We start from the raw sequence: 27477 nt of genomic DNA, 5'->3' as shown, positions 1-27477 counted from the left end.
GGCTCTTTAGAACCTTTAGTTTAGTATACACATAGACCAATGTTAGAGACACTGGCTCTTTAGAACCTTTAGTTTAGTATACACATAGACCAAGGTTAGAGACACTGGCTCTTTAGAACCTTTAGTTTAGTATACACATAGACCAATGTTAGAGACACTGGCTCTTTAGAACCTTTAGTTAAGTATACACATAGACCAAGGTTAGAGACACTGGCTCTTTAGAACCTTTAGTTAAGTATACACATAGACCAAGGTTAGAGACACTGGCTCTTTAGAACCTTGTGTTTAGTATACACATAGACCAAGGTTAGAGACACTGGCTCTTTAGAACCTTTAGTTTAGTATACACATAGACCAGGGTTAGAGTCACTGGCTCTTTAGAACCTCTAGTTTAGTATACACATAGACCAGGGTTAGAGACACTGGCTCTTTAGAACCTTTAGTTTAGTATACACATAGACCAAGGTTAGAGACACTGGCTCTTTAGAATCTTTAGTTTAGTATACACATAGACCAAGGTTAGAGACACTGGCTCTTTAGAACCTCTAGTTTAGTATACACATAGACCAAGGTTAGAGACACTGGCTCTTTAGAACCTCTAGTTTAGTATACACATAGACCAGGGTTAGAGACACTGGCTCTTTAGAACCTTGTGTTTAGTATACACATAGACCAATGTTAGAGACACTGGCTCTTTAGAACCTTTAGTTAAGTATACACATAGACCAAGGTTAGAGACACTGGCTCTTTAGAACCTTTAGTTTAGTATACACATTGACCAGGGTTAGAGACACTGGCTCTTTAGAACCTTTAGTTAAGTATACACATAGACCAATGTTAGAGACACTGGCTCTTTAGAACCTTTAGTTTAGTATACACATAGACCAAGGTTAGAGACACTGGCTCTTTATAACCTTTGTTTAGTATACACATAGACCAATGTTAGAGACACTGGCTCTTTAGAACCTCTAGTTTAGTATACTCATAGACCAATGTTAGAGACACTGGCTCTTTAGAACCTCTAGTTTAGTATACTCATAGACCAATGTTAGAGACACTGGCTCTTTATAACCTTTGTTTAGTATACACATAGACCAAGGTTAGAGACACTGGCTCTTTAGAATCTTTAGTTTAGTATACACATAGACCAAGGTTAGAGACACTGGCTCTTTAGAACCTTTAGTTTAGTATACACATTGACCAAGGTTAGAGACACTGGCTCTTTAGAACCTTTAGTTTAGTATACACATAGACCAAGGTTAGAGACACTGGCTCTTTAGAACCTTTAGTTAAGTATACACATAGACCAAGGTTAGAGACACTGGCTCTTTAGAACCTTTAGTTAAGTATACACATAGACCAATGTTAGAGACACTGGCTCTTTAGAATCTTTAGTTTAGTATACACATAGACCAATGTTAGAGACACTGGCTCTTTAGAATCTTTAGTTTAGTATACACATAGACCAAGGTTAGAGACACTGGCTCTTTAGAACCTTTAGTTAAGTATACACATAGACCAATGTTAGAGACACTGGCTCCTTAGAACCTGTAGTTTAGTATACACATAGACCAAGGTTAGAGACACTGGCTCTTTAGAACCTTGTGTTTAGTATACACATAGACCAAGGTTAGAGACACTGGCTCTTTAGAATCTTTAGTTTAGTATACACATAGACCAAGGTTAGAGATACTGGCTCTTTAGAACCTTTAGTTTAGTATACACATAGACCAATGTTAGAGATACTGGCTCTTTAGAACCTTTAGTTTAGTATACACATAGACCAAGGTTAGAGACACTGGCTCTTTAGAACCTTTAGTTTAGTATACACATAGACCAGGGTTAGAGACACTGGCTCTTTAGAACCTCTAGTTTAGTATACACATAGACCAAGGTTAGAGACTCTGGCTCTTTAGAACCTTTAGTTTAGTATACACATAGACCAAGGTTAGAGACACTGGCTCTTTAGAACCTCTAGTTTAGTATACACATAGACCAGGGTTAAAGACACTGGCTCTTTAGAACCTCTAGTTTAGTATACACATAGACCAAGATTAGAGACACTGGCTCTTTAGAACCTTGTGTTTAGTATACACATAGACCAAGGTTAGAGATACTGGCTCTTTAGAACCTTTAGTTTAGTATACACATTGACCAATGTTAGAGACACTGGCTCTTTAGAACCTCTAGTTTAGTATACACATAGACCAGGGTTAGAGACACTGGCTCTTTAGAACCTTTAGTTTAGTATACAGATTGACCAATGTTAGAGACACTGGCTCTTTAGAACCTCTAGTTTAGTATACACATAGACCAGGGTTAGAGACACTGGCTCTTTAGAACCTCTAGTTTAGTATACACATAGACCAAGGTTAGAGACACTGGCTCTTTAGAACCTTGTGTTTAGTATACACATAGACCAAGGTTAGAGACACTGGCTCTTTAGAACCTTTAGTTTAGTATACACATAGACCAATGTTAGAGACACTGGCTCTTTAGAACCTTTAGTTTAGTATACACATAGACCAATGTTAGAGACACTGGCTCTTTAGAACCTTTAGTTTAGTATACACATAGACCAATGTTAGAGACACTGGCTCTTTAGAACCTTTAGTTTAGTATACACATAGACCAAGGTTAGAGACACTGGCTCTTTAGAACCTCTAGTTTAGTATACACATAGACCAAGGTTAGAGACACTGGCTCTTTAGAACCTTGTGTTTAGTATACACATAGACCAAGGTTAGAGATACTGGCTCTTTAGAACCTTTAGTTTAGTATACACATAGACCAATGTTAGAGACACTGGCTCTTTAGAACCTTTAGTTTAGTATACACATAGACCAGGGTTAGAGACACTGGCTCTTTGGAACCTTTAGTTTAGTATACACATAGACCAAGGTTAGAGACACTGGCTCTTTAGAACCTTTAGTTTAGTATACACATAGACCAGGGTTAGAGACACTGGCTCTTTAGAACCTTTAGTTTAGTATACACATAGACCAAGGTTAGAGACACTGGCTCTTTAGAACCTCTAGTTTAGTATACACATAGACCAAGGTTAGAGACACTGGCTCTTTAGAACCTTGTGTTTAGTATACACATAGACCAAGGTTAAAGACACTGGCTCTTTAGAACCTCTAGTTTAGTATACACATAGACCAGGGTTAGAGACACTGGATCTTTAGAACCTTTAGTTTAGTATACACATAGACCAAGGTTAGAGACACTGGCTCTTTAGAACCTTTAGTTTATATATCATTAAAGATGGCTCATCAAAATTTATACACAGAAATTAACATTTGGTAACACATATTGCCTTAATTTATATAATGATATTGTTTCTAGGAAATGGAAATTAGTTATTACATTTGTATGATTGCTATGTGACTAATACTAATATATTGTTTTAAATCAAATTAAATATGAATGTATTGTTCACTGACTTTTATTATTAGATGGTTTAAAGGATATAAAAAAATGATTTTTATCTTGCTTGTTCATGTTTAAGGCTGCTGGTGCAAGGCTTGGTAGTTTGGTACAGAATGTTGCCAACATGGGAACAGCTATTGTTATTGCCTTTATCTATGGATGGCAACTTACCCTTGTTATCTTTGCTTTCTTGCCTTTTATTGCCATTGGGGGAGCATTGGAAATGAAAATTCTTCAAGGAGTTGCTGGTCAAAACAAAGAAGCTTTAGAAGGTGCAGGAAAAGTTGCAAATGAAGGAATTGAAAATATTCGCACTGTGGCTTCTTTAACTAAGGAAGATAAGATCCACCAGTTATACATAGAGAACTTAAGACCTCCTTATGTAGCAGCACTAAGAAAAGCACATATAGCTGGACTTGCATTCTCTTTCTCTCAGTCAGTTATCTTCTTTGCCTATGCTGCAGCTTTCTACTTTGGAGCCTATATGATCAAAGAGAGGGAGATGGACTTTACAGGTGTTTTCAAGTAAGTTGTAAGATTGACTTAACTATATAAAGGGAGATCTGTTTTTTCACTTAAAAAAGTAAAATAACACAAACATCGAACTAGGAGGAAAATTTCTAACATAAATTCCCTAATCAAATGGCAAGGTTAAAACTCAAATACATTAACATACACACTGATTATTGTAGATAAAAAACACAACTAAGGGTAGGTATTGATTTGTTATCCAATGGTTAACTCTATCAAAAAAGACATTACAAGATCCACTTCATTTACAAAGATTGATGGTAAAATAAAAAAAATAAGGAGATATGGTATGATTGCCTTTAATACAAAATGCAGCAGAAATAGTCATGCATGCGATAAAGTCACTAAGCGAACCATATAACTTATAATATGTATAAGTGTATTGTAAAATTAAAGTCATTATGTTTCATTTTAGGGTTTTTTCTGCCATTGTGTTTGGAGCTATGGCTTTAGGACAGGCCAGTGCATTTGCACCAGATGCAGCTAAAGCCCAGGCCTCATCAGAAGTTATCTTCCCTTTGTTGGATTCAACACCTGTCATTGATGCTGAATCTGAAAATGGAGAGAAACCACATGAGGTAGGTGAATTAGAATTAGGAAAGTTCTGCAGTAAGTAAATCACTTTATTATCTTGTTACTAAAAAGTAACGTAATTTGTTTTTCTAAAACTAAGCATTTATCAACTGTGCAATGACTTGAAAAAAGCTTTGACTTGATCTTGTTTTTAGATCCAGATTTGAAATTATCATGTTATGCTGGAAAAGAGCAGTTTGCTGTCAATCTGACAGCATCTTAGTTTAATATTTTTTGCATTTATAGCTAGAGACTTAGAATATTAACTAAATATTTTTATCATGACAAGTGACAGACAAAGTTAGCGTTAGTTTGCAATGCTCTCAGAATGCTTGGTATTTTATGGTGCTTTGCCAAGTACATCACAAATAGTAAGAAGGGGCTTGAAGTCAGAATAATTTTTCCTGCAAAGAAGATTTGTCCTGTCAACTAAACTTTTATTTTGCGAGTTAGCATTGGCAGATCCAGGGGGTGGGGGTTTGGTGGTTTCGGGGGTTGGATCCCCCTTTTTTTGGACGATCAATGCATTTGAATGGGAGCATATAGTTGGAGCCCCTTTTTTAAAATGACTGGATCCGCCCCTGGTTAGTATGTTTAAAATCTAACTCAGTGTCTTGTTCTGTGTTTGTCTAGTATTTAACAAAGGACAATATTTGGACACAACCCTTAGTAATACATGTATTCCTTGATTTTAGTCTACAGTAACCAGTAAAGTGACATTCACTGACTGTAAGTTCCGTTACCCCACTCGTCCAGATATTGAGGTTCTGCAGGGGCTCACCTTAACTGTACAGCCAGGACAGACCCTGGCATTAGTGGGGACCAGTGGATGTGGAAAGTCAACCACAGTTGCCCTGATAGAAAGATTTTATGATGTAGAGGCAGGATCTGTGGTGAGTAAGATTTTATGATGTAGAGGCAGGATCTGTGGTGAGTATAAATATGAATCAATGTAAATTGTTGTTGCATCAATTATTTAATTAAAGATAAACTATTCATTTAGGCACATATAAAAGATAAAAAAAATCTCAAAACAGGTTTGATAGAGTTTCTCTTAATTATAACTAAACTATTTCTTTGACAGCAACTAGACAGATATAATGTGAAAGATCTAAATGTACCATGGTTACGATCCCAGATAGGAATTGTATCCCAGGAACCCATATTGTTTGACTGTAGTATCAGAGACAATATTGCTTATGGTGACAACAGTAGAACACCAAGTATGGACGAGATAATCAAAGCTGCTAGGGACGCTAACATTCATGAATTTATATCATCTTTACCAGATGTAAGTAATTGTGTCTTATGGTTGAGTGTAAAATAAGAGTCTGAATACTGCTTAGAAGGCTAAAATTGATGAAGTATGTGAGATTTAAGGTCAGATAATATTAACAACAATGAACGCCAGACATATTGGATTGAGTGGTATCATGCCAGATAATAAAACTGCCAGGGACTCATATCTGTGAAATTTAGTTTCTTTACCAGCAGTAGTTTACTGCACTTCATATCATCCTTACATATCAGGTTAGGTCTAAATGGGAAGGGGAATGCAATTAATATTGGGAGAAGGCAAAACTTACATTTTCGAATTGTTAAAGTGAATTTAGATAATTTTATGTTAAAAAAATGAAAAGATCAAAAGATCAAAAGCTCAGGTTTGAAGCAATGAGTAGTATCTACACAAATATGATTACAAGGATATATACCAACTATTGTGCACAATGGGTCTCACTACAAGGATATATAACAACTATTGGTCACAATGGATCTCACTACAAGGATATATAACAACTATTGGTCACAATGGATCTCACAATTCTAAGTAAGTCAATTCATTCTTACAGGGCTATGACACTAATGTTGGTGACAAGGGAACACAACTGAGTGGTGGACAGAAACAACGTGTAGCTATTGCCAGAGCCTTGTTACGTAATCCCAGGATCTTACTCTTAGATGAGGCTACATCTGCTCTAGATACAGAAAGTGAAAAGGTATTTTTATTTGACTTCCTAATGGCCAAAAATCAGAACCTAATAAAATACGTATACTGTGGCTTGATTAATACCAATTGTCGTGGATTTCATGGGTTCATATGGACCACAAATTTATATCTTCAACCAACTACAAATTAATATGTTCTACCAACTACAAATTTTCTAAAGGAATGAACCCAGAGTTTGCCAAAACCACAACATAAAATATCCAATCATTTTCCCTCAAACCATGAAAATTGGTACACATGAAAATAAAGAATCCACGGTACATAACTATTTATTTGACTGTCTTGAAAATTACTAATATTTTTATGAATTTAATTGCTTTGCAGCAAATTCAATTCATAACTTTCTTCTGTATGAAAACTTTTATACAATAAGTGTGCGGCAATAACTTAAAAACGCTCTAACAAAATCTTTTCAGATTGAGATATGTTGTTTCCTGTGACTAAATGAAGTATTGAAAAGTGATAGTTTGATTGATTTTGGCCTTTCCATATCTGAATCCTACTAACATTTATTATACTTTTTTTTCCTCTTGTTTGAGGCACCAGATTTTGTAATCATTCCAAACATTTTTTTTTATTTAATTCGCTACAACTGTGAATGACCATGGTATTGTTCAAAGGAAAAATCAGTTGATTTCTCACATTGATTATTTCTACTTTATTAAAGTGGATTATCAGTCCGGTTCACCCACAAACTGATAAGGTTTTTTTCTCTATTTTTTTTCTATTGGATTAGTACTTTTATTTATTATATTGATTTTAAGGTTAAAAATATCTTTTTATGTCTTTTTCTATGCATCCTCACGTTGTTTGGTGCAACAACATCAACAAAGTCTTGACAACACCTAATTTTGAAAATCACATATAGGTTAGATGTTTTTGATGTCTTATTCTATCATACCTATCTATTCTAATTATTTTACTGCAGATTGTACAAGAAGCATTAGACAAGGCCAGATCTGGCAGAACATGTATTGTTATTGCCCATAGATTATCAACCATACAGAATGCTGACAAGATTTGTGTGATAAAACATGGTACTGTCAGTGAAGAAGGAAAACACAACGATCTTATGGCCAAACAAGGAATTTATTACAAGTTGAACATGGCACAGAAACGACAGAAATAGATCTTGATTAGTGTTGTATTAACTCTGTGATAATGTGATTTTATCTTACTTTTGTTTAGTGATATTTATATTTCTTAATGTTTTGAATAATTGTTGTATTATGAGAACAATTCAGAAACTTTTTTAAAAATTCATTTGTGATCACACAATGTTGTCTGTTGACCACTCATACCTTTTTATCATATTTTATGTTCTCAATTCCAACCTGTATCATCATTTATCACATCACTGGAGATAGATTTTCACTGTCATTAATCAACACTACAGGTACATTTTGTGGAACATGATCTACATACCCCTTTATGGCGTCCTCAGCTTTATTGTGGTCTATATTGCACAATCTGTAGTTTCTTGGAGTGTTTTTGTACTCTATTTATTTACTTTTTGTTTTAAAAAATACCTAGGTGTTTTCTATTTTTCTTCAAATTTGGTTCTTGATTGAAATATTCTCCATTCCTTTCGAGTGAAATCTTCATAAAAAATGGTTTTGCATCAGAACAAAGGTGGTTTGCAATGATAACAATTATTACAGTCCATTAAACCAAGAGTTTTGTTTAGCTTATGCAAACTCAAAACAAATAACAAAACAAATGAATTAGTGGGACTACTGATTTCTGTCAACGTCCATGTAAGCAAGGGACTTTAAGGGCTTACAACAATATGACAATCTAAAACAACATGAATTGATAGGGCTTACAACAATATGATAATCTAAAACAACATGAATTGATAGGGCTTACAACAATATGACAATCTAATACAACATGAATTGATAGGGCTTACAACAATATGATAATCTAAAACAACATGAATTGATAGGGCTTACAACAATATGACAATCTAATACAACATGAATTGATAGGGCTTACAACAATATGACAATCTAAAACAACATGAATTGATAGGGCTTACAACAATATGACAATCTAAGAAAGCATGGAATTGATAGGGCTTTAATGGAAATTTGACAATCTATAAAACCAAGGGACTGATAGCACTTCTAAACAAACTGTTAGTGCTTTTAAATACAATCCTAAAAAGTTAGCTTGTAATTTTTTTTTGCCTCATCTGACATAAATGCAGCTTAGAAGGCTTGTCAGAATTTGTAAAAACAAGTTTTGTGTAAGAGATGAGATAAACTGTTACAGTGGTTTTTTTACATAAAATTTGCTATCAAAAAACAAAATGTTGCATGCCTTTAATAACAAGATGTAACAATAGTTTTATTTTATATTTATTTTATTATGATTATCCATAGACTTTCAATGAGTTTCGAATGGCATTAGAAATAGATATATACATTTGAGAATACTCTTCCATTAAAACAATAGTAGGATGATATTATAACATGGGAACATTACTATTCTATCATCATACATGTAGCATTTAGGGAGGCCAATATCTGTTTGTTTCTTTCATTAGCATTTATTCAATTTTTATGAACTGACAATCTGAATGATTTTCTTGTGAATACAATTAAAACATATATATTATTTTATGTACTGTGTGTTTTCAGAATATAAGTTTGTAATAGAGTTTGCTAAAGTGACAATTGTTACTTTGATACTTATCTGCAGCCCTGAATGAGCACAAGGGAATGAGTTTTATACTTGAACCGCTGTTAAGTATGAAATACCAAATATATGTGGTTTTTTAATAGTTCTGCTGAAAACTGGTCTGTTGAATGGACTTATTTCACATTGAATGTAATTGCAAATTAAAAAATGGCTTATCAGAAACTTAACCAACAAAATATGCGAGGACATTCTTTACCAGTTCTAACAAAGTCCTGTTAACTAATTTGAATTCCAAGAATTTATAAGGATAAAAATATGGTAAGAGCTATGTAAGGCAAATATTAATAAAAAGTACCTTAAAATAGCCAATTTCATCTTAGGTTACGTTGTCTGGGAGAGGTTGAACATTAGTTTCATAATAATTTATTGATTCATTAATTGAGAATTGAAACATGAAGAGAAGGATGAAAAACATGAAAAAACAAATTTAAAAAAAAAAGTTACTTTTCTTCAGTAAACTTCTAAGAATCATCACATATTTATCAGCAATTATTTTTCTAATAATAATAAAAGAATCTCAAATACATATTGATAATATGGTGTACATATAAACAATCTTTTAAGAATGTCATTGATTACTTTAATAATCTGTTATTATAAAAGTGACCGGGGTAGAGAAGTGGTCTTAAGAAATCCAACTACTGTATCACTTGCCTGTCAAAACTGAGGAATTTAAATTTGGAACCGTGCACATGGCAGGTGCTCTTTGTCTCCAATTGTATTGGATAAGGATTGTAAGTTTTTCTACCAAAGCTATGTGGCTCCACAAAACAGCTTATATTGCTGAAAAGTGGATAATACATCAATCAATCTATTGTTATATCGATATTTACATTAAAATGTTGTAACATATGCTTTTACATGGTCAGTACTTTGTGTGACTTATTTCTCTCAAGTTAATGTTGTGTTGATTTACAGGTTGCAATACTTGTTTTACTGAAACCTTTTACAGTCAAGTTTGTATTTATAGCTACTACTTAATATAGCAAAATATATTCATTATTAATTGAAGTTGATTTACTATACGGCACATTTACTGAAATTTTTTCTGTATTCAATTTGTATGGTTGTGAAATATATTTGATAAAATACCAAAGATATTACATTACTTCTTTTTCAATTGGATATTTGTTGTATGTTATACCAGATGATGTTATGATTATATTAAATGAATTTCTTTTCCTGATGTGTTATTTTCCTACCAACTTATAATAGCATGCTTCCTGTTCACTTGTCCATATTCTGAACAAAGGCCTTTAAATCTAGAAGATTTCTTTTTTGGCTTTGAATTAGCCTACTGGAACTGAGAATACTCTACGATCAGTACTTTGTTTAATTTGAATTGATTTTTGTTTTTGGTTCTTTGGGCTGATCTGGGTCCACCCATTTCCCAAGCTCTTTTAAACGTTGTTCTTATTTTGTTCTCTGATACCATTTTCCCAGGTTATGGACATAGTTGATTTCTCATTAGCATGTTTAATCCTTCCCGATTATTAATGTGCTTGTCCCCATGAGCAACCAGTAATTCAGTGGTTATTGTTGATTTCTGTGTAAGAGCAAATGTGAGCTTTTTCCATCACTTGGCATTTGTCGTCGTCCTTAGTCATCTGTGGTCGTCGTCCATCTGGTGTAAACTATTTCAAACATCTTCTCTTTTGAAACTACTGAACCAATTGCAGCCAAACTTAAACTAAATCATCCTTAGAGTATCTGGTATAAAGATTGTGTTTTATTAACTTTTTCGTAAAAAAAATATGGTCCCCATAGGTAAAAAAAGAACAAAGGAGTAAAAGGCTGATTTGGCTTATTGCCCCTGAATTGATAAACTTGATGACATTTGGCAGTTTGTATGCTCATCTTGTGGAATAATGTTTTTCGGTCTGTGCACCCGTTCGTCCGTTTGGCCCTCTTTAGGTTAAAGATTTTTGTCAAGGTAGATTTTGATGAAATTGAAGTCGAATCAATTTGACACTTAGTGCACTTGTTCCCTTGTAATACCAAGTTAGAGTTTTGATCCCAATTTCACAGTTCAATGAACATAGAAACTGCATGATAGTGCTAGTGGAGCATTGTTTGGATCTGCTTTACAGGTTCTTTTTTAGGGAAAGTAAATTCTGTATTTTGATTTGCCTTTAGGGTTCTAGTATGGTGGTATATTCTGTATATTGATTTGCCTTCGGGGTTTTAATGGGTGGTTGTTTATTCTGTATTTGAGTTAGCACTAAAGGCTTCTTGGATCCAGCTAACATGTTTATTCAACATTATGTATGTATGTGCCTTTCCCAATGTCAGAAGCCTGTAATTCAGTGGTCGTTTGTTGATGTGTCACACATTATTTTTTCGTTCATTTTTTGTTCACCATTAGTTGTCTCGTTTTAATTGTTTTACATTGTTCATTTCGGGGCCTCTTATATGTTTCTATGCAGTATGGATTGTGCTCATTGTTGAAGGCCGTACGGTGACATATATCTGTAAATGCCTGTGTCATTTTGTCTCTTGTGGAGAGTTGTCTCATCGGCAATCATACCATATCTTCTTTTTATATCTTATGTGTTGTTGTGAATGTTCCATATGGATTTTTGTATGGAACGTTATTGTATGTATAGCTTCATTTTAAGAGTTCTGAATTGTTAGTTTTAAATTATGTATTACATGGTTTTTGGAACGAGCTACCTTATGTGATAACCCATCGTAAAAATAGATGTGATATCCCATTTATAATAACATTTTTACATGTGCAGCCAATTTTTCAAACCAAATACTTGTACTCTGTTCTTGTAAGGAAGAATTTTTAACATCTTATTTAAGGATTGAATTATTATGCTAACGCTAACTATGTGAACCAAAACTCATGGTATATACAAAACGATGGCACTAGTTTCACTGGAAATTATTTGACCTGGAACGACGGAGTTATCCGATACACCAATCCCAATGTCCGTATTCGACAATAAAGAAAACTATTGTTGCTTTTGAATACTTGGACATCTACTCTTACTGCTAGTTAAACTACAGCAATTGCAATAAATTAATATTTTTATATCATATGTATAAATAAATATTTTGGTCCTTTTAACAGTGAGGAAGTCTGGCGTTAATAAACGACAATCTTAAACAATGTTTCATATTGAGGTAGAGTTTTAGTACATAAAGTTGGCCTCTACAAGTCGGTTACACGATGAATCTTGGATTGGACGGAAGTTTCCATATTTTGATATTATTTCTCCTTCCTTAGTCTTCAATGTCAGAAAAGCTCTGTATGCCTAAAAAGAGATATTAAACAGGTTATAACGGGTTTTTTTTTTTCGCTGCCTAAAGAAATATAAATACAGGTCATAAACTAATGTTCCTTCATTTCGCATTTATATAGAAACAAAACCTTTGTACTTTTCTGGTTGTATAAAGTACTGGTATACTTCACCTTTTGGAATATAGCTCTTCATTAATTATATAAGCTTGAATTTCAATTTTTTTGGCCACGAGCACCACTGAAGAGACATGCATTGTCGAAATGCGCATCTGGTGCAGAAAAAATTGGAACAGTTAATGTTATTAAATGTTTCAAAACAGCAATAACAAATTATAAACTTTTACAAGTGAAAGTGATTACTGTGAATGATTAGATATACTGATTCTGAGTAGATCATTGGTAGTCTCTCTTTATGACCACTGTTCAGAGATAGCATTTACAACTGTCAACTGGTATTTAGACTGTATATTGATCTCTAGAAGAAGTAGTTTAGATATTTGTTGGTTGGTTAGATTTGATGTCTCATTTATAAACAAACAAAATCTCCCTTTATTTATACTACGAAAACACCTAAAAATAATTTAACATAAACATGAATATGGAATAAATTCATGCATTTTCCAGAGACCATTTTTAGAAAACTTACAAGGAAAGAGATGTCGCGTGTTTCTTTCATGATTATCCATCGTATATTATTCTTGCATGGCGGAACAGACACAGATCCTCGGTACGTATAGAAGTCACGTTTAAAAGGCAATAACAAGGATGGATTCAAGTCAGCTTTGACAGGTTTACCTACAAATACAAATTATTCAGTATTTTGTTTTATTTTGTGATACAAAAAGTAAAATAAAAAAAATACTGAACTCAAATTGGAATACACAAAGACATGCAACCGCTAACCCCGGAAATCTGATTACAGTCTAGCAAACTTGATGGTAATAAAGAAAAAAAAAACTTCTTTACATAAACTAATATCAGTTAAAACTTTATAACTATTTTGATATGAGCGTCACTGGTGAGTCTTATGTAGACGAAACACGCGTCTGGCGTACTAAATTATAATCCTGGTACTTTTGGTACAATCATAGCCTCTTTAAAACTAACTTCTAGTTTTATAATACAAAATTTTGAAATGAAGACTAAATGAATTCGACAAATAAAGCTCCAGCAATGTTTAAGATAATCTTTAAAAATAGAGCTTGTATATATCTAAACCTGGGAAACAATGCTAGCAAAATGAATAATTTAGATCATGGCCATCTTTCGATAATTATTGTTATCTATTTTCCCAGCAACAAAAAATCACATTACTGAACTTCGAGGAAAATGGCGCAATCAAATGATAAAACACATCAAACGAATGGACAACAACTGTCATATTCCTGACTTTGTACAGGCATTTTCACTTATTTTTTAGTCAGAACAATTTTGTGCTTGACATATTGTGTATATATCTAGCTGTTTAGCTATTGGCATAGACTATGTTAAACATTTGATGACTCTTTTTTTTATCAACGAACAATAAACAATCTTAATTGGTAAATCTACACCAGAGTAAATATAAAAAAAGCAATGATATGTTAACACCAAATTGTCTAAATCAGAAAGGTTAATATCAGCAAAAACCAATAATATAAACTATAATACTAAATCGTCAAAAAGTCCCGTAAAATGAAACTTCAAAACTATCAAGTCGTCATCGACAAACATTTACCATTTAGTACGATCATACTTACTTTTAGAAACTAAAAATTAATTTCAATAACTTGAATCGGTTGAAAAAATCTGCAAGGAAATAGTATTTAGTCTAGCAATGATTTTCAAAATCTGAAATCGAGTTGAACTAAATAAAAACAAATAGTATTGAAAACTAAAAAAAATCATCAATTAATATGAGGTAAATATCCAGCAGACAAAGGCAAATGAAGTATACATCAACTATATAATAAATGTCTTTGTAGAGTTCATACCTTTTGGATCTTTAACACGAGGTATGTTGGTCTTTATGAATGTATCAACATGGTTTGGAGGTCCTTTTCGAATCTAAAATTAATAAACAAAAGGTACCTTATCTATCAAGTGAGACTGATTGTCTTTCGTATAAGTAATACATACATTAGCAACTAAAGAAGACACAAAAGATACCACAGGAACATTCGAAACTCATAAGTGATGTGTAAACATTGAAAGATGGTTTCAATAAATAAATTATCACATCACATTGAAAAGTGTTTAAAAATCACTATTAAGTATGGTGGCCAGATGCGGCCATTTCGCCTTTTCGCGTTTTCGTGTTTTCTTCCTTCACTTTGCAACGCGAAATCGGGAAATCGGGAAATCGAGAAATCGAGAAAGCGAGAAAGCGAAATCGAGAAATTGAGAAATCGGGAAATAGGGAAATCAAGAAATAGGGAAATTGAGAAATAGGGAAATCGGGAAATCGAGAAATCTAGAAAGCAAAAACACGAAAACACGAATGCGAAAACGCGAAATGAATTTCTCGATTTCGCGTTTTTGCTTTCTCGATTTCCCAATTTCCCGATTTTGCGTTGGAAAAGTGAGAGGAGAAAACGCGAAAACACGAACAGGGGAAATGGCCGCGTCCGACCACCATAATTACAAAAAGGGTTTCAAATCAACAACTGTGCTTACTTGTTCAAAGTCAGGAGTCAGTGGTTGTCGTTTGTTGATGTGTAACACATTTGTTTTTCGTTTATTATTTTGTACTAAGATAAGGCTGTTAGTTTTCTCGTTAGAAATGTGAAACATTTCGGGGCTTTTTTTATAGCTGAATATGCTTTGCTCATTGTTGAAGGCGGTACGGTGACCTGTAGTTGTTAATTTTTGTGTCATTTTGTCTCTTGTTACGAGTTATCTCATTGGTAATCATACCACATCATTTTATTTTTGTGTTATATGATTGTCTTGTAAAAATTTCCGATGCATTCTTAATCAAATGTTTGTGTACAAATTCTCTATATGCTCATATTAAGCGTTGATTTGTGTTTTCTTGACCTTTTCCTTTAAAAAAAACCACGTTTCAATGCTATAACTCTTTCCAAATATTGGTACACATACCCGAAGAAAGACAGAAACAGCTATAATCCCATCTGGCATCATGGAAGCTATTCTAGGCTGTCTATATTTAGAATTGTAGTGGACCATATGCACCTTCAATAGATATTGCAAATTGGATTTTTAGGTCTAAGTATACGGTTTGTTTTTCTAGCCTTACATAGTCAAGTTGGGTTATAAACAGGTTATTTGGAAACCGATTTGTTGTAAATAGATGATCGAAATACCATGGATGTACTGATAACACTTCAGTTGTTGTCAATCTCTCCTATAATAGGGTTTTCTATCATGATATCACAGTATGTGACCACTTGCGAAGTGTTTCAATCACAGGATTACTTTTGGAATGCCTATCGTATTTGTTATGTAGATAAATATTTCAATTTGATTTATATTCATGTTAAGTTTAGTGATCTTCTACATGTCTATCAGGTTTACTTATATGTTGTTCGGTAATGGGTATTGACACTTATTTATTATTTACAGCAAATTATGTAATGCATACACTATGCACACAGTAGTTTTCGTCAGTAACTTACTCTCAATTATATTAAGATATGAAGAAAACTATAACGTTGCATATAACTCCGTACATACCTCAATAGGGAAAAATTGTCCATTTATGGAGTGTTCAGAACCATGAATTCTGTCATTTCCAAAGTGGAAGTGTAGTTCGTTCAGGAGGAATTTGTCTTTTGGGGACCCAGGTACTCCATATAAGTATCTTGCTTTCTCCTCAAAGTAAAAGGCTGTTGTATGACCTATTGGAAACATAAGCCAAGCGATTATACATTGCACCAAGCAAACAAGTTCTATTGGGATATATTTGAAAACCCGATACTAAACAGAATACAATTAAACATTCTGATCTTTGTCAATAACATATATGCAACCAATAAAACAAGTAAATGAATAAGCGTTTAAACTGTTGATGATGCCCTCTTGCATTAACAATAGTTGATAGTTAAAACGTATTCCTCCTTGTATGCGTTCTATGTAATTTATAGGGGATTAACATACGATGATAATTTTCTGTCATTTTAAATGAATAATCAAATGGATGAAACAAGACTCGATCCCCGACCAGTACCCAAATCAATACCACAACATCATTTTTACATTCTATTTTCTAATGCTATATGGATGTCCTTGGTAGAAGTGAGGTATATGAAAATTGTTTGCTATTAGTTTGAGCCTTCGATTTTGACATCTGTTCAGGGACTTTTAGTTTTAAATTTTTGAGTTCAGTATTATGTCGTTTCACAAAAAATAATATAATTCACATTTAAGATATTAGTTGTCTAAAGCAATATCGTGATTGTCCTGACAAAGACTACGCAATGTCTCCAAAGGAAAATCGTTGATTTTCATGATGTTAATAGATTGCACAATGTCTAAACAGGTAACCAACTAATATTTCGTACCGTTATTAATTAGATTTATCTAGTTCAGATGGATTACATTTTTCCTGTTGATATTTACCGTTATTAATGAGATTTCCTGGAAGGTCTTGGTTTTCCTGATTATAACGGATTTCGTAGGGTCTCCCATAGGTAACATAAGTTGTATTAATATCGATTGGAGATTGTCTTGAAAATCCACAAGAAGGCCATTTCATGTTCCAATACCCTGGACCTTAAAATATAATGAAAAGTATAATTATAGAGTTTGATTCAGGAAGAAATATTCGCTTTTGGTTAAAAAAGTGTCAATGTTTTATCAGTTTTAAAATTTAACAGATCGTCATAAATTCATAAATGATATATGTAATGAGATACATCATATGACGAGTTGCGAAGAATTTTTGCTTCTCATAACATTTACTATACTTGTTCTACTTCATTTGTTATCCCAATTATTTGCATCACGAATAGGTTGATCTATACGATGTGTCTATGTCAAAACTAATTAATGACATTTTTAACAAGTCTTAGATTGTGGTTTAACATACATTGAATCTGTCTGCTAAGTAACGAACGTGACCTATTCCCGAATATGACTGTTATACCGAGATTAAATTTACATTGCTATACGACTTGTCTTGGTATTTTGTATATCCAACATTCATGTATTCATTTTTGATGTTTTTGTTATGGTTTCGGTTGAAAAATGTATTATGGCGTGTTATTTTTTGTCCAAATAATTATAAAATCGCCTTTCAACACCATTATTTTTTTTTATTCCCGTATAAGAGTGTTATACTGAATGTGAATTTTGCAATAATTTGCGGCGTTTCTCGGTGTTTTGTATGTCCAACACTCATGAATTTAATTTTGATGTTTCTGTTATGGTTTTGGTTGGATTATATGTGAAGGGTTATCGTTATCATTATGTAATTGACTTTTATATCATCATTGTCATGAAAATAGTTTGGACGAATATTGTGAATATAATTGTATGAAGTTCGAGATTGTATGTTAGTTACGCAATCGTGTCACTTTTTTTTGATTTTCTGTGGTTTTTGTCGTTGATGGGATGGAATATGTTCGTTGTTGTTCTGTGGTTTGAATCTTGTAACGACTATAATATTATTTGTCTGTGCGTTACTCTGTTGTGAAAGAGTATGGCAGTTGTTATCAGATAGTTCGTTTCTATATGTGTTGGCGTTTGTTTTTGTTGCACTTCGGTGTTCCTGTAGTTCTTTTGTTTTCTTCTTATAGTTGATGTGTGGCCTTTGGTTTTGGTTTTAACCTAGATTTGTTTCCTCTCAATCGATTTATGACTTTTGAACACCGGTACAACTGTTGCATTTATTTAACAATTATGTCATTTTGTTTTGCTCACACATTGTTGTCAATATATTTGAACTCTTTGCGAGTGTCATACAGGTAAGAGGTAAATAAAGGCAACAGTAGTATACCGCTGTTCAAAACTCGTGAATCTATGGACAAAAAACCAAATCGGGGTAACAAACTAAAACTGAGGGAAACGCATTAAATATAAGAGGAGAACAACGACACAACATTAAAATGTAACACACACAGAAACGGACTAAGCATTAGACAAAATCCGATGAGAATAACAAATATAACATCAAAACCAAATACATGAATTTGGGATAGAAAAGTACCGTGACACGTCTTATAGTAATGTGAATTCACACTCAGATATAACAGAAAACAAACGACATAACGGAAACACAACGTTAAAATGTTACACACACAGAAACGAAATATAATATAACAATGGCCATTTTCCTGACTTGGTACAGGACACTTTTAATCCACCATTTTCTACATAAGGAAATGCCGGTTCCAAGTCAGAAATATGACAGTTGTTTTCTGATTGTTGTGTGTGTATGAGCTTTTAATTTTTGTCCTTTGATAAAGGACTTCGTTGGAGTTCGTTATTTTTCTTTTGACGCTAAGGACAGCTTGAAAACGCTATTTGACGAATGGTGATAACCCGTTTACGCTTAGTTGATCTTTACTGTAGGGTTGTTTGATGTTTGACCCACTTAGAAAGATTGAAATATCCAACAGTAAAACATACTATTCATCAAATTGACACGCAACATAAAACAGTTCAAAAATCTAGTTTGTTAACAAGAAGAAGTCATTCATCATAACCGTGGTCATTTACACTTCAACAGTTATTAAATATTAGAGAACGACCGTAATTCCTCTAATAAAACATATGTTCAATTATAAAGCATGAATTATTTACAGTTATTGTTGTTGAATTAGTAGAAGTATCATTTCAAAACGTGCCCAGTTATAAGTATATGATGTAATTGTATGAAATCAATCACAAGTGGCAATGTTCGTTGTAAAAATCCTCAACATTAAGCAGATAGTTATTCACGGTTTCTTCTTAATGATAGGTATACACCTTATGGTCATGCACTATATGAATAATATTCAACTATGAATACACGACGACTTCGTGCATTTATTTTTTAAAAAGCGAAACACGAGGCACAATTACCTTATTATCGTTATAAAAAAGAAAACCTTACATGGGATAAATGAACATATCCTTTGCATTTCAAACAGATGCAGCTTCGTTGAAAGATATTCAAACAAAAATGAATATATGTTTTACTGATAATGATTATTTATGACGGAGTTTCTAGAATAAACAATTCAAATTCTGCTTCATACCACTTTACAGATATTGTTTCGTTGACTGCGCTGTATATGGCACGCCGTTTTTATATTTATTCAAATTTGAAGATATCTTATTTATTTAACAAGATATCTTATTAAGTATTAAGATATCTTTAATTTTTATAAGATATCTCTATAAGTTTATAAGATAACTCTATTAATTGATAAGATATCTCTATTAATTAATAAGATATCTTATAAAGTATATAAGATATCTAACTTTTTTATAAAGATATCTTTTAAATATATACATTTTGTTATTAAGTATCTCAATTAGTTTATAAGATATCTTATTTAACTTAATAAGATATCTCGAAATTGAATAAATATAATAACGGTGTGCCATAGCTGTACCCCTATTTTGACAAAAATACCTTTTATGACTGTTTCGTTCACACAATGTTGACAATATAATGAAATTTTATGCTACTGTCATACAAGTGAAAGGTATAGCTTTAAAAATGCAGCAATAAAATAAGGTTTGATCCACCATTTTCTACATAAGTAAATACTCGTACTTAGTCAGGAATATGATTTTATTATTATGATATGATAGAAATGATATGATATTTTACTTTATTCTATCAAAATACAGTTGTATATACGTCTTAATAGATGATTTTACGATCATCAAGAGAGGGACATAGAATAGTAAAATGACTGACTTTTCTCATCAGTCATGTCCCATGTTATTTGAAGTTGATATTTTCGATTTAAGTTTACTTTACATACTTCTTAGTACGTAATGTTCATGAACATGAAGATGCACGGTAGGTCATCACATTGCTGTACTCGACTTTGCAATTCTAAAATGTTAGATTATATCACATAGCCTCTCTGTAGCCATCGTCTAGCATTGTACAACCACCATATTCTCCGTTTTCCCTTTGAAAAACAGCTTTTAAAGAGGTGCTACTTGCAAGAAAGTATTTAAAAGGGCAACAATTCTGCTTTGATTGGCAAGTTTTTTTTCCTGATTTTATTTTACTTAGACTAATAATGATAACAAAAGAAAATGATTACTTGAAACCAACAAAAAATACACTTAAACAAACTGAACTATTGCAGAGTATCAAGTTTAGTTTTAACCAAAGCCTTTTGACAAGGGAATCCGATTAAATCTGCTTTTTTTCTATATGAAATTTTGTTGTCAATTGCATTAAAATGAAAATGAATGCCAATTAATGAATATTAAAACGGGAAACCTTTTTTTCTTCTTTTAGTTTTCAATTTTATATGAAAAAAATAGGTTAAACTAAGGGCGTTGTTCTGTGAAATAACATACGATTTTAACAACTGTAATTTAAAGAAACTTCAAATACTATTACGTTGTATTGTAACTTTGGAATTAAACATTAAAACATCTGTAATTTAAATAACACATGTAAAAGATATTTAGTAATCAATAAATGTATGTTTCAACGATTAAAAGAGCAAATTATGATGACTTTTTAATATAAAAGTTATATATTATGATTCACTCAACTAATATATAGTGTCCTAGATGACCTTCTGATTTTTTTAAAAAATCGACTGAAATATATCAAAGGCATTTTCTCCATTAAAGGACGAAATGGCTTTTACTACATTACTAAGCACATGTTTAAGCCCAAGCGTGACAACACTGTTGTTGACTTTGTCACTCTATGACAGAGGTCGAACAGGTTTCAAGCAAACCCGCACTTTTCTCTATTGAACTTAATTGAATGTTCAATCAATCAAGTAGTACATACAATATATAACTAGAAGCAGCAGAACACTGCAATCAATTTTGTCGAACAAACAAATTAAAAAGATTCTTAACCATTTTATTCTTAACATTCATCTCTATTTTATTTGGAAGAAACATCCTATAATAACATGAAATTAACTTTGGAAGAGGGAAATGCCATACCGCAATATAATCACAACATCAATCAAATTTTCAGACCCCAAAAAAAGTATGAAATTAGTTATCAAAAGTACCAGGATTATAATTTAGTACGCCAGACGCGCGTTTCGTCTACATAAGACTCATCAGTGACGCTCATATCAAAATAGTTAAAAAGCCAAAAGAGCATAGAGGATCCAAAATTCCAAAAAGTTGTGCCAAATACGGCTACGGTATTCTATTCCTGGGACAAGAAAATCCTTAGTTTTTCGAAAAATTTGAAGTTTTGTATCAGGAAATTTATAAAAATGATCACATTATTGATATTCATGTCAACACCGAAGTGCTGACTACTGGGCTGGTGATACCCTCGGGGACGAAACGTCCACCAGCAGTGGCATCGACCCAGTGGTGTAAATAGTTATCAAAAGTACCAGGATTATAATTTAGTACGCCAAATGAGTGCATTTTGATCCTCGGCTGAATAATCTTGTAAATGAGAAGCCTTTGCAAAATACATTTGTATTATTTTTTTTCATTTATCTATAAACTCATCACAGATACCACGATTAAATTTTGTATTTACGTCAGACGCGCGTTTCTTCAACTAAAGACTCACCAGTTACGTTTGATTCAAATTTACCTACCAAACAGAAAGTGAACATTATAAAGCAGCTAAAAGTCATAAGACACATAAGAAAAACTAATACGATACATTTTTAATTCACGTTTGAAAGCTAGTACTCTAACTTATTTAAATTATTCGGTTTTAATTTTAAGGGCTACGATCCACTGAAACTTATCAACATCTATAAAATATCAAATATCGTGACATACAGAAACTCATTATTCATAAGAATAGTTCAAACTAGCATCTCCTATCAACCAGTTAATGCAAACAACTTAGAGGGGTTTAAGGCTCACCTTGGAGTTAAAGTTTTAAATGTAAATAGGCTAGGGGATTACATATATGTTTGCTTGGCATGAGTATAACAACATAGTTTTAAACAATGAAAACGACAAAAAGGAAGAAAAAACTATGGTTGTTATTTCCTTTGAAACAATTAACATTGTAGTATTTTGTTTCTTTTCACATTGAAGCTTCGTATTTAACTTCTAAACTTTATGGCATCCGTTATATTGGTTAAAGACCTCATCTAGTATCATTCGTGTAAGTAATCAGAAATGACACAACAGCAAATATAACACTAAATACTTAAAACATGTGTTTAACAAGTAAAATAACAAAAATACCAATGAAAATTCAAATCTAAACGTCCTTAATCAAATAACAAAAGCTAAAACAAACCAAACGAATAGAAAACAACTGTCCTATTCCTGACTTGGTAAAGGCATTGTCTTGTGTAAAAATTTGTAGATTAAATTTACTCGATGTTATAGCTAACTTAACCTCTAACTTGTATAACAGTCGTTTAAAATTCCATTATATTGACAACAATGTGTGAGCCAAACAAACAGATATTATAGTAAATATATCAAAAATTGGGGTACCGCAGTCAATATTGTGTTATAAATCACTATAAAAAAACTATTTCAACAAAGAAACAAAAAACATATAGATCATACTTTTACGGATCATTTCTATAGTATGTATCGCTGGGACGTCAGATACTTGTGGCTGGACCTATAGACACTACATAGACAGGGAACATTAGCAAAAATTAAAGACAAATATACAAAAATATCCATAGAACATTAACACAATGGCGGGATGCATATAAACTGCAGAATAATAAAAAAATCATCTAAAATGAAAGGTAGTTAATTTCCCTTTTCAAGAGGTAAAACTATAACTGACAACAGATTGCTAATTTAAATTTTGAAAAGCAATGTATTTTTTTATTGTAATTCTTCCTTGGCTGGATTTGGCATTATTGTTTTCTCTCATCAGTTTTGGTTTTGTTAGATTAAAAAAATATCGTGTTTCAAAACTCTTTCAGGAAATAAATTCTGCAAGCAGTTTTAAATTAATTGCGAAATATTGTAAAAAAAAACTGGCACCTTGGACGCACAGTCACATGCACACGTATTAGGGATTTTCCTTTTTAACTTTTCCTCGGAGTTCAGTATTTTTGTGATTTTATCTTTCATGTGACAGGAGTAATAATGAACTATTTAATGTAGAGTTCCGGTAGGTCCATTTTTCATAATTAAACTTTTTAAGATATAAAACCAGAATCCATAACAGAAACCATAGAGTGCAAAGATCGACACACTAAATATTCAAGATACAACACCTTATGTTTCAGGTCCTTCAAACCTGTTTGCATCAAATTTGAATAAAAGTTGAGATATTTTCGACGTCCTAAAATGAACACTGATTCCTGGATTTCAAGTGAGCAAACGTATTTCCGATCTTGTCCTTGTTTAAGCATTGATTTACCTTGACAAAGATCATTAAAACTTAAATTTGAATGCTAATTATGGGACCATTCTCGGACCTAATCCAATCTACTTCTTACTTTTAGGTACAATAGACAATTTCCTATCAACGAATTTTGAATCGGAACTTTTTGTTTTATATTTCGACAGATTTCCTACTCTGAGGTACGACATACTAATACATTGTTAGTCAGAACAACTGAAAGAAGCAAACATAAACTTAAAATCAGTGAAGTTAGGGTGATTGTACTTTTAATTTTTATTTTCCGATGATTTATAAAAGAGAGGCAAAACATACCAGAGGGATATTCAAACTCATGAGTCGAAAATATGCTGACAACGTCATGGCTACAAAAGAAAAAGACAAACAGACAAACAAAAGCACACAAAACTCAACACAGAAAACTAAAGACTAAGCAACACCAACCCCACCAAAACCTGGGGGTGATCTCAGGTGCTCTAGAAGAGTAAATATATCCTTCTCCACATATGGCACCCGTCGTGTTGCTCATCTAAGTACAAACCTGGTAATAAGTTTTATTCGGTAGGTGACATTCGTTTAAAGGGAGTGGGATTGTGTTACTAAATAAGGAAAATATCAGCTATCATCCGTGAAACTGATATTCCATAACGGTCATCTAACTCGTGATGGCGTCCATGAAATTTACGAAGGGATAATGTCAACATCACCATTCGGAACTTTTAGTTTAAAACCTTCCATGTGAGCAGCAACCCTCTATCAGGGATCATGCTAGGAAATACGAGCCCAGATATATCGTTTAAATTGGGAGATACTAGAACACACCCGTGATATCGCGGGTCTGTGACTGAATAAAATATAAATATGCGTAAGTCTTATTTTAGTATTGGTATTGCCATCTGATAAAGTCATGCCGATTATAAGATGAACAGTTTTCTCTTCTTTTAAAATCTTTGTGTTTGAACCCGTCGACCTGAAACTTATCAATTATTGGTAATATTAATTATTTGGAAAACAAAAAGGCTTGGAATGGAGTATTTTTTATTCAACAGCATTGTCCTGTATTAGTTATAAATAAAGTTGAATTCTTTGATTCGATGTTTTACGTCATGCCGGCAAACAAATTGAAAACTGTATCTATACGCATTATTTTAAGTCCAGATTTTTAGTATTCGTATTGTCATCTTAGAATGTCATACTTTAATTAAAATACTACAATAGGGAACAATGTGACAATGATTGAATTTAGTAGTGTCAACCCTGTGATTATGACCCGTGTATATAGCAAAATCCTAAATACACCGTTTGGTGGTGCTCCTGTGAGATGTGGAACGTACAGATAAAGTAATTGGTAACATGTGAATATACTATTGGTATCGGTATCGGATTCGACACGGAACTTGTTAATTATTGGCAATATTAATTATGTGGGAAACAAAAGGGTCTGGAGTGGTGTTGTTTTTAATCAACACCATTGTCTATATATAAAGTTAAATTCTTTGATTTGTCGTTTTTACCCCATGACGGCTGACAAATTGTACCTCGTTATTTTAGTATATATATTTCGTAAGCAGGAGCTACTGGAATATGGCTACACAGAAATGGATAGTTCACAATTGGAAAGCTGAAACCATCTTTTTTTGTAGTTGAGTTTTCAAACGACCTTAATTGTTAATTTATAGATGTAAGTCAAGATATGATGAAGACTTTTCTGTTGTATCTTTTATCTCAAGTTTGATGGGATAGATGCGTTCTATATAATCTCCAAATTGTGAAATATGTAGTGAGAGAAAATTCGTGAAGATAGCGCAAAGTAAAGCTAAAAAATACGGCTAACTTCTTTTCTTATTTCAAAAAAAGTTTCTGTATGAATTCAGCCTCATGAATATAAAAAAAACTAGTCATAACTATTACATAAGTCAAAGTCTAAAATTATTGTGATATCAATTTTTCCCTTTTGAATTAAACATAGGTGCAAGCAGTGGCAGTATATGCCTTTTACATACATTACCTTTAATTGAATGAGGATCGTATCCGAATTCCATCACTGACATCTCGGAACCCGGGGTATCTTCGCGTATTAATGTGCTGCCATGGATTAACACAAACCGCTGTACAAATAAAAGAAACACAGCCGGTAATCCACCACACACCATACTGATACAGACCCGAGCGACGACTGAACACTTTACTATGAACTTTCAACATTGATTGACTGTTATTTAACACTTTATCGTACTATTTTAAAATTCGACATATGTTATGTCACGCCAAGCATAAAACACATCATACAAACGATGTTATTAAGACCATGTAAAAACAATGAAATCATGTTGTACATCGTTAATATCCGCTAAAAAGGCTTGTGTTGTCATATGCATTTATATTTACTGCAATGATTTGGCAGGTAACTCACCTTCGTGGAGAAAGAAACCAAGTTCAAATGTAAAGGATTTTACCAAACTTCATTTAAATTAAAGCCAATTTTAATATTTTAAAATATATTTTTTTGTACATCAACAAGCCTTCAAGAAGTTGTGAATTAAAATTACAAAGTTTATCATTTATAAAATTATGTGTTACGAATTTATTTACTGAGAGGCTCTAGTGTTGCTGATCATTTTAATTATTATAAGCCTATATCCATCTGTAATAATTGTCAACCAAATAGATAAAATGCAAAACAAAAAATGGGAAAAGTCATCTTTATAGTGGAACAACTAGAATGAAAAGTTGATTAATTTGAATTATTCGTAGATCTTGTCTCTGTTATCTTATTTGCAGTTTCTGCCTATCTGTTAAAGTTTTCAAGAGAATGATAAAAAATGAATGAGCTGAAAAATTTGAAGTTGAGATTAAACTAAATTTTATGTATCAGTCCATAAAATCGAAACAATTGGTAGAGCATAACATTGTTGGACTATATTCGGAATTATTTCGAAATTAATATAGAATTTGAATTAAAAGAAGTAAAAGATTTCTAGATCAATACACGATCATAATGGTCATCATGGGAAAGCTTGATATCTTACACGCCGCAGCAAAAACAAAAAAGAGAAAGTGTTCATTCAATATACAAATATATTTAAAGTTTTCTAGATAGAGTGGATTTGAAACAATGTGTGAATGGTCGACCTGGGTCCCTTTCAGAGAAAAAAGAGGCTTTGAAATGTCTATCATCTTTTCACGATACATATGTTGTTGTTTCATCGGACAAAGCTTCACATAAAATTGATTGTTAATGTATGTAAATCTTACTTTTACGAGTGTCTTGTAAAAGAATTTGGAATGAACGATCATTCCAATAATTCCTCATAAATAACATATCGCATGACAAGAATAAGATTTTGGTGAATCATAAGTCCTTCATGCCTTCAAAAACAACAAAATTATACAAACAACAAACAGGCTTTCGCTGCCTTTACTTTTTATAATTTAACATAAGTGGTAATTTAAGAACCTAAATCTATGACAAACGAGACAATTTTAATTTTTGAAATATAAATTTCCCCAACCATAGCTTCAGTATACAAACTT

At 32.6% G+C, this 27477-nt stretch overlaps 2 protein-coding genes across 2 annotated transcripts; one reads left to right on the top strand and one right to left on the bottom strand.

Annotated features, from left to right (window-relative positions):
* The first annotated feature begins 3502 nt into the window (after window positions 1–3502).
* Window positions 3503–10436, top strand: LOC139511130 (ATP-dependent translocase ABCB1-like). The gene is made up of 7 exons (XM_071297703.1): window positions 3503–3957; window positions 4379–4572; window positions 5435–5466; window positions 5621–5827; window positions 6387–6533; window positions 7473–8450; window positions 8623–10436. The coding sequence occupies exons 1-6, from the start codon at window positions 3503–3505 to the stop codon at window positions 7671–7673; spliced, it is 1236 nt and encodes a 411-aa protein (XP_071153804.1). The 3' UTR covers window positions 7674–8450; window positions 8623–10436.
* A 1850-nt stretch (window positions 10437–12286) lies between these two features.
* On the bottom strand, window positions 12287–26119 carry LOC139510725 (carbonic anhydrase 1-like). Its single transcript, XM_071297251.1, has 7 exons — window positions 25952–26119; window positions 17061–17213; window positions 16176–16339; window positions 15582–15674; window positions 14474–14546; window positions 13147–13295; window positions 12287–12513 (listed from the first exon to the last, which is right to left on the bottom strand). Exons 1-7 carry the CDS (start codon window positions 26094–26096, stop codon window positions 12391–12393), a joined length of 900 nt encoding a protein of 299 aa, XP_071153352.1. The 5' UTR covers window positions 26097–26119; the 3' UTR covers window positions 12287–12390.
* Between the last annotated feature and the right edge of the window lie 1358 nt (window positions 26120–27477).

Source organism: Mytilus edulis, chromosome 2, assembly GCF_963676685.1.
Source record: "Mytilus edulis chromosome 2, xbMytEdul2.2, whole genome shotgun sequence".
Classification (NCBI taxonomy): Eukaryota; Metazoa; Mollusca; class Bivalvia; order Mytilida; family Mytilidae; genus Mytilus; species Mytilus edulis.
Note: the sequence above shows the minus strand (reverse complement) of the source record. Positions and strands in the feature narration are given on the sequence as shown.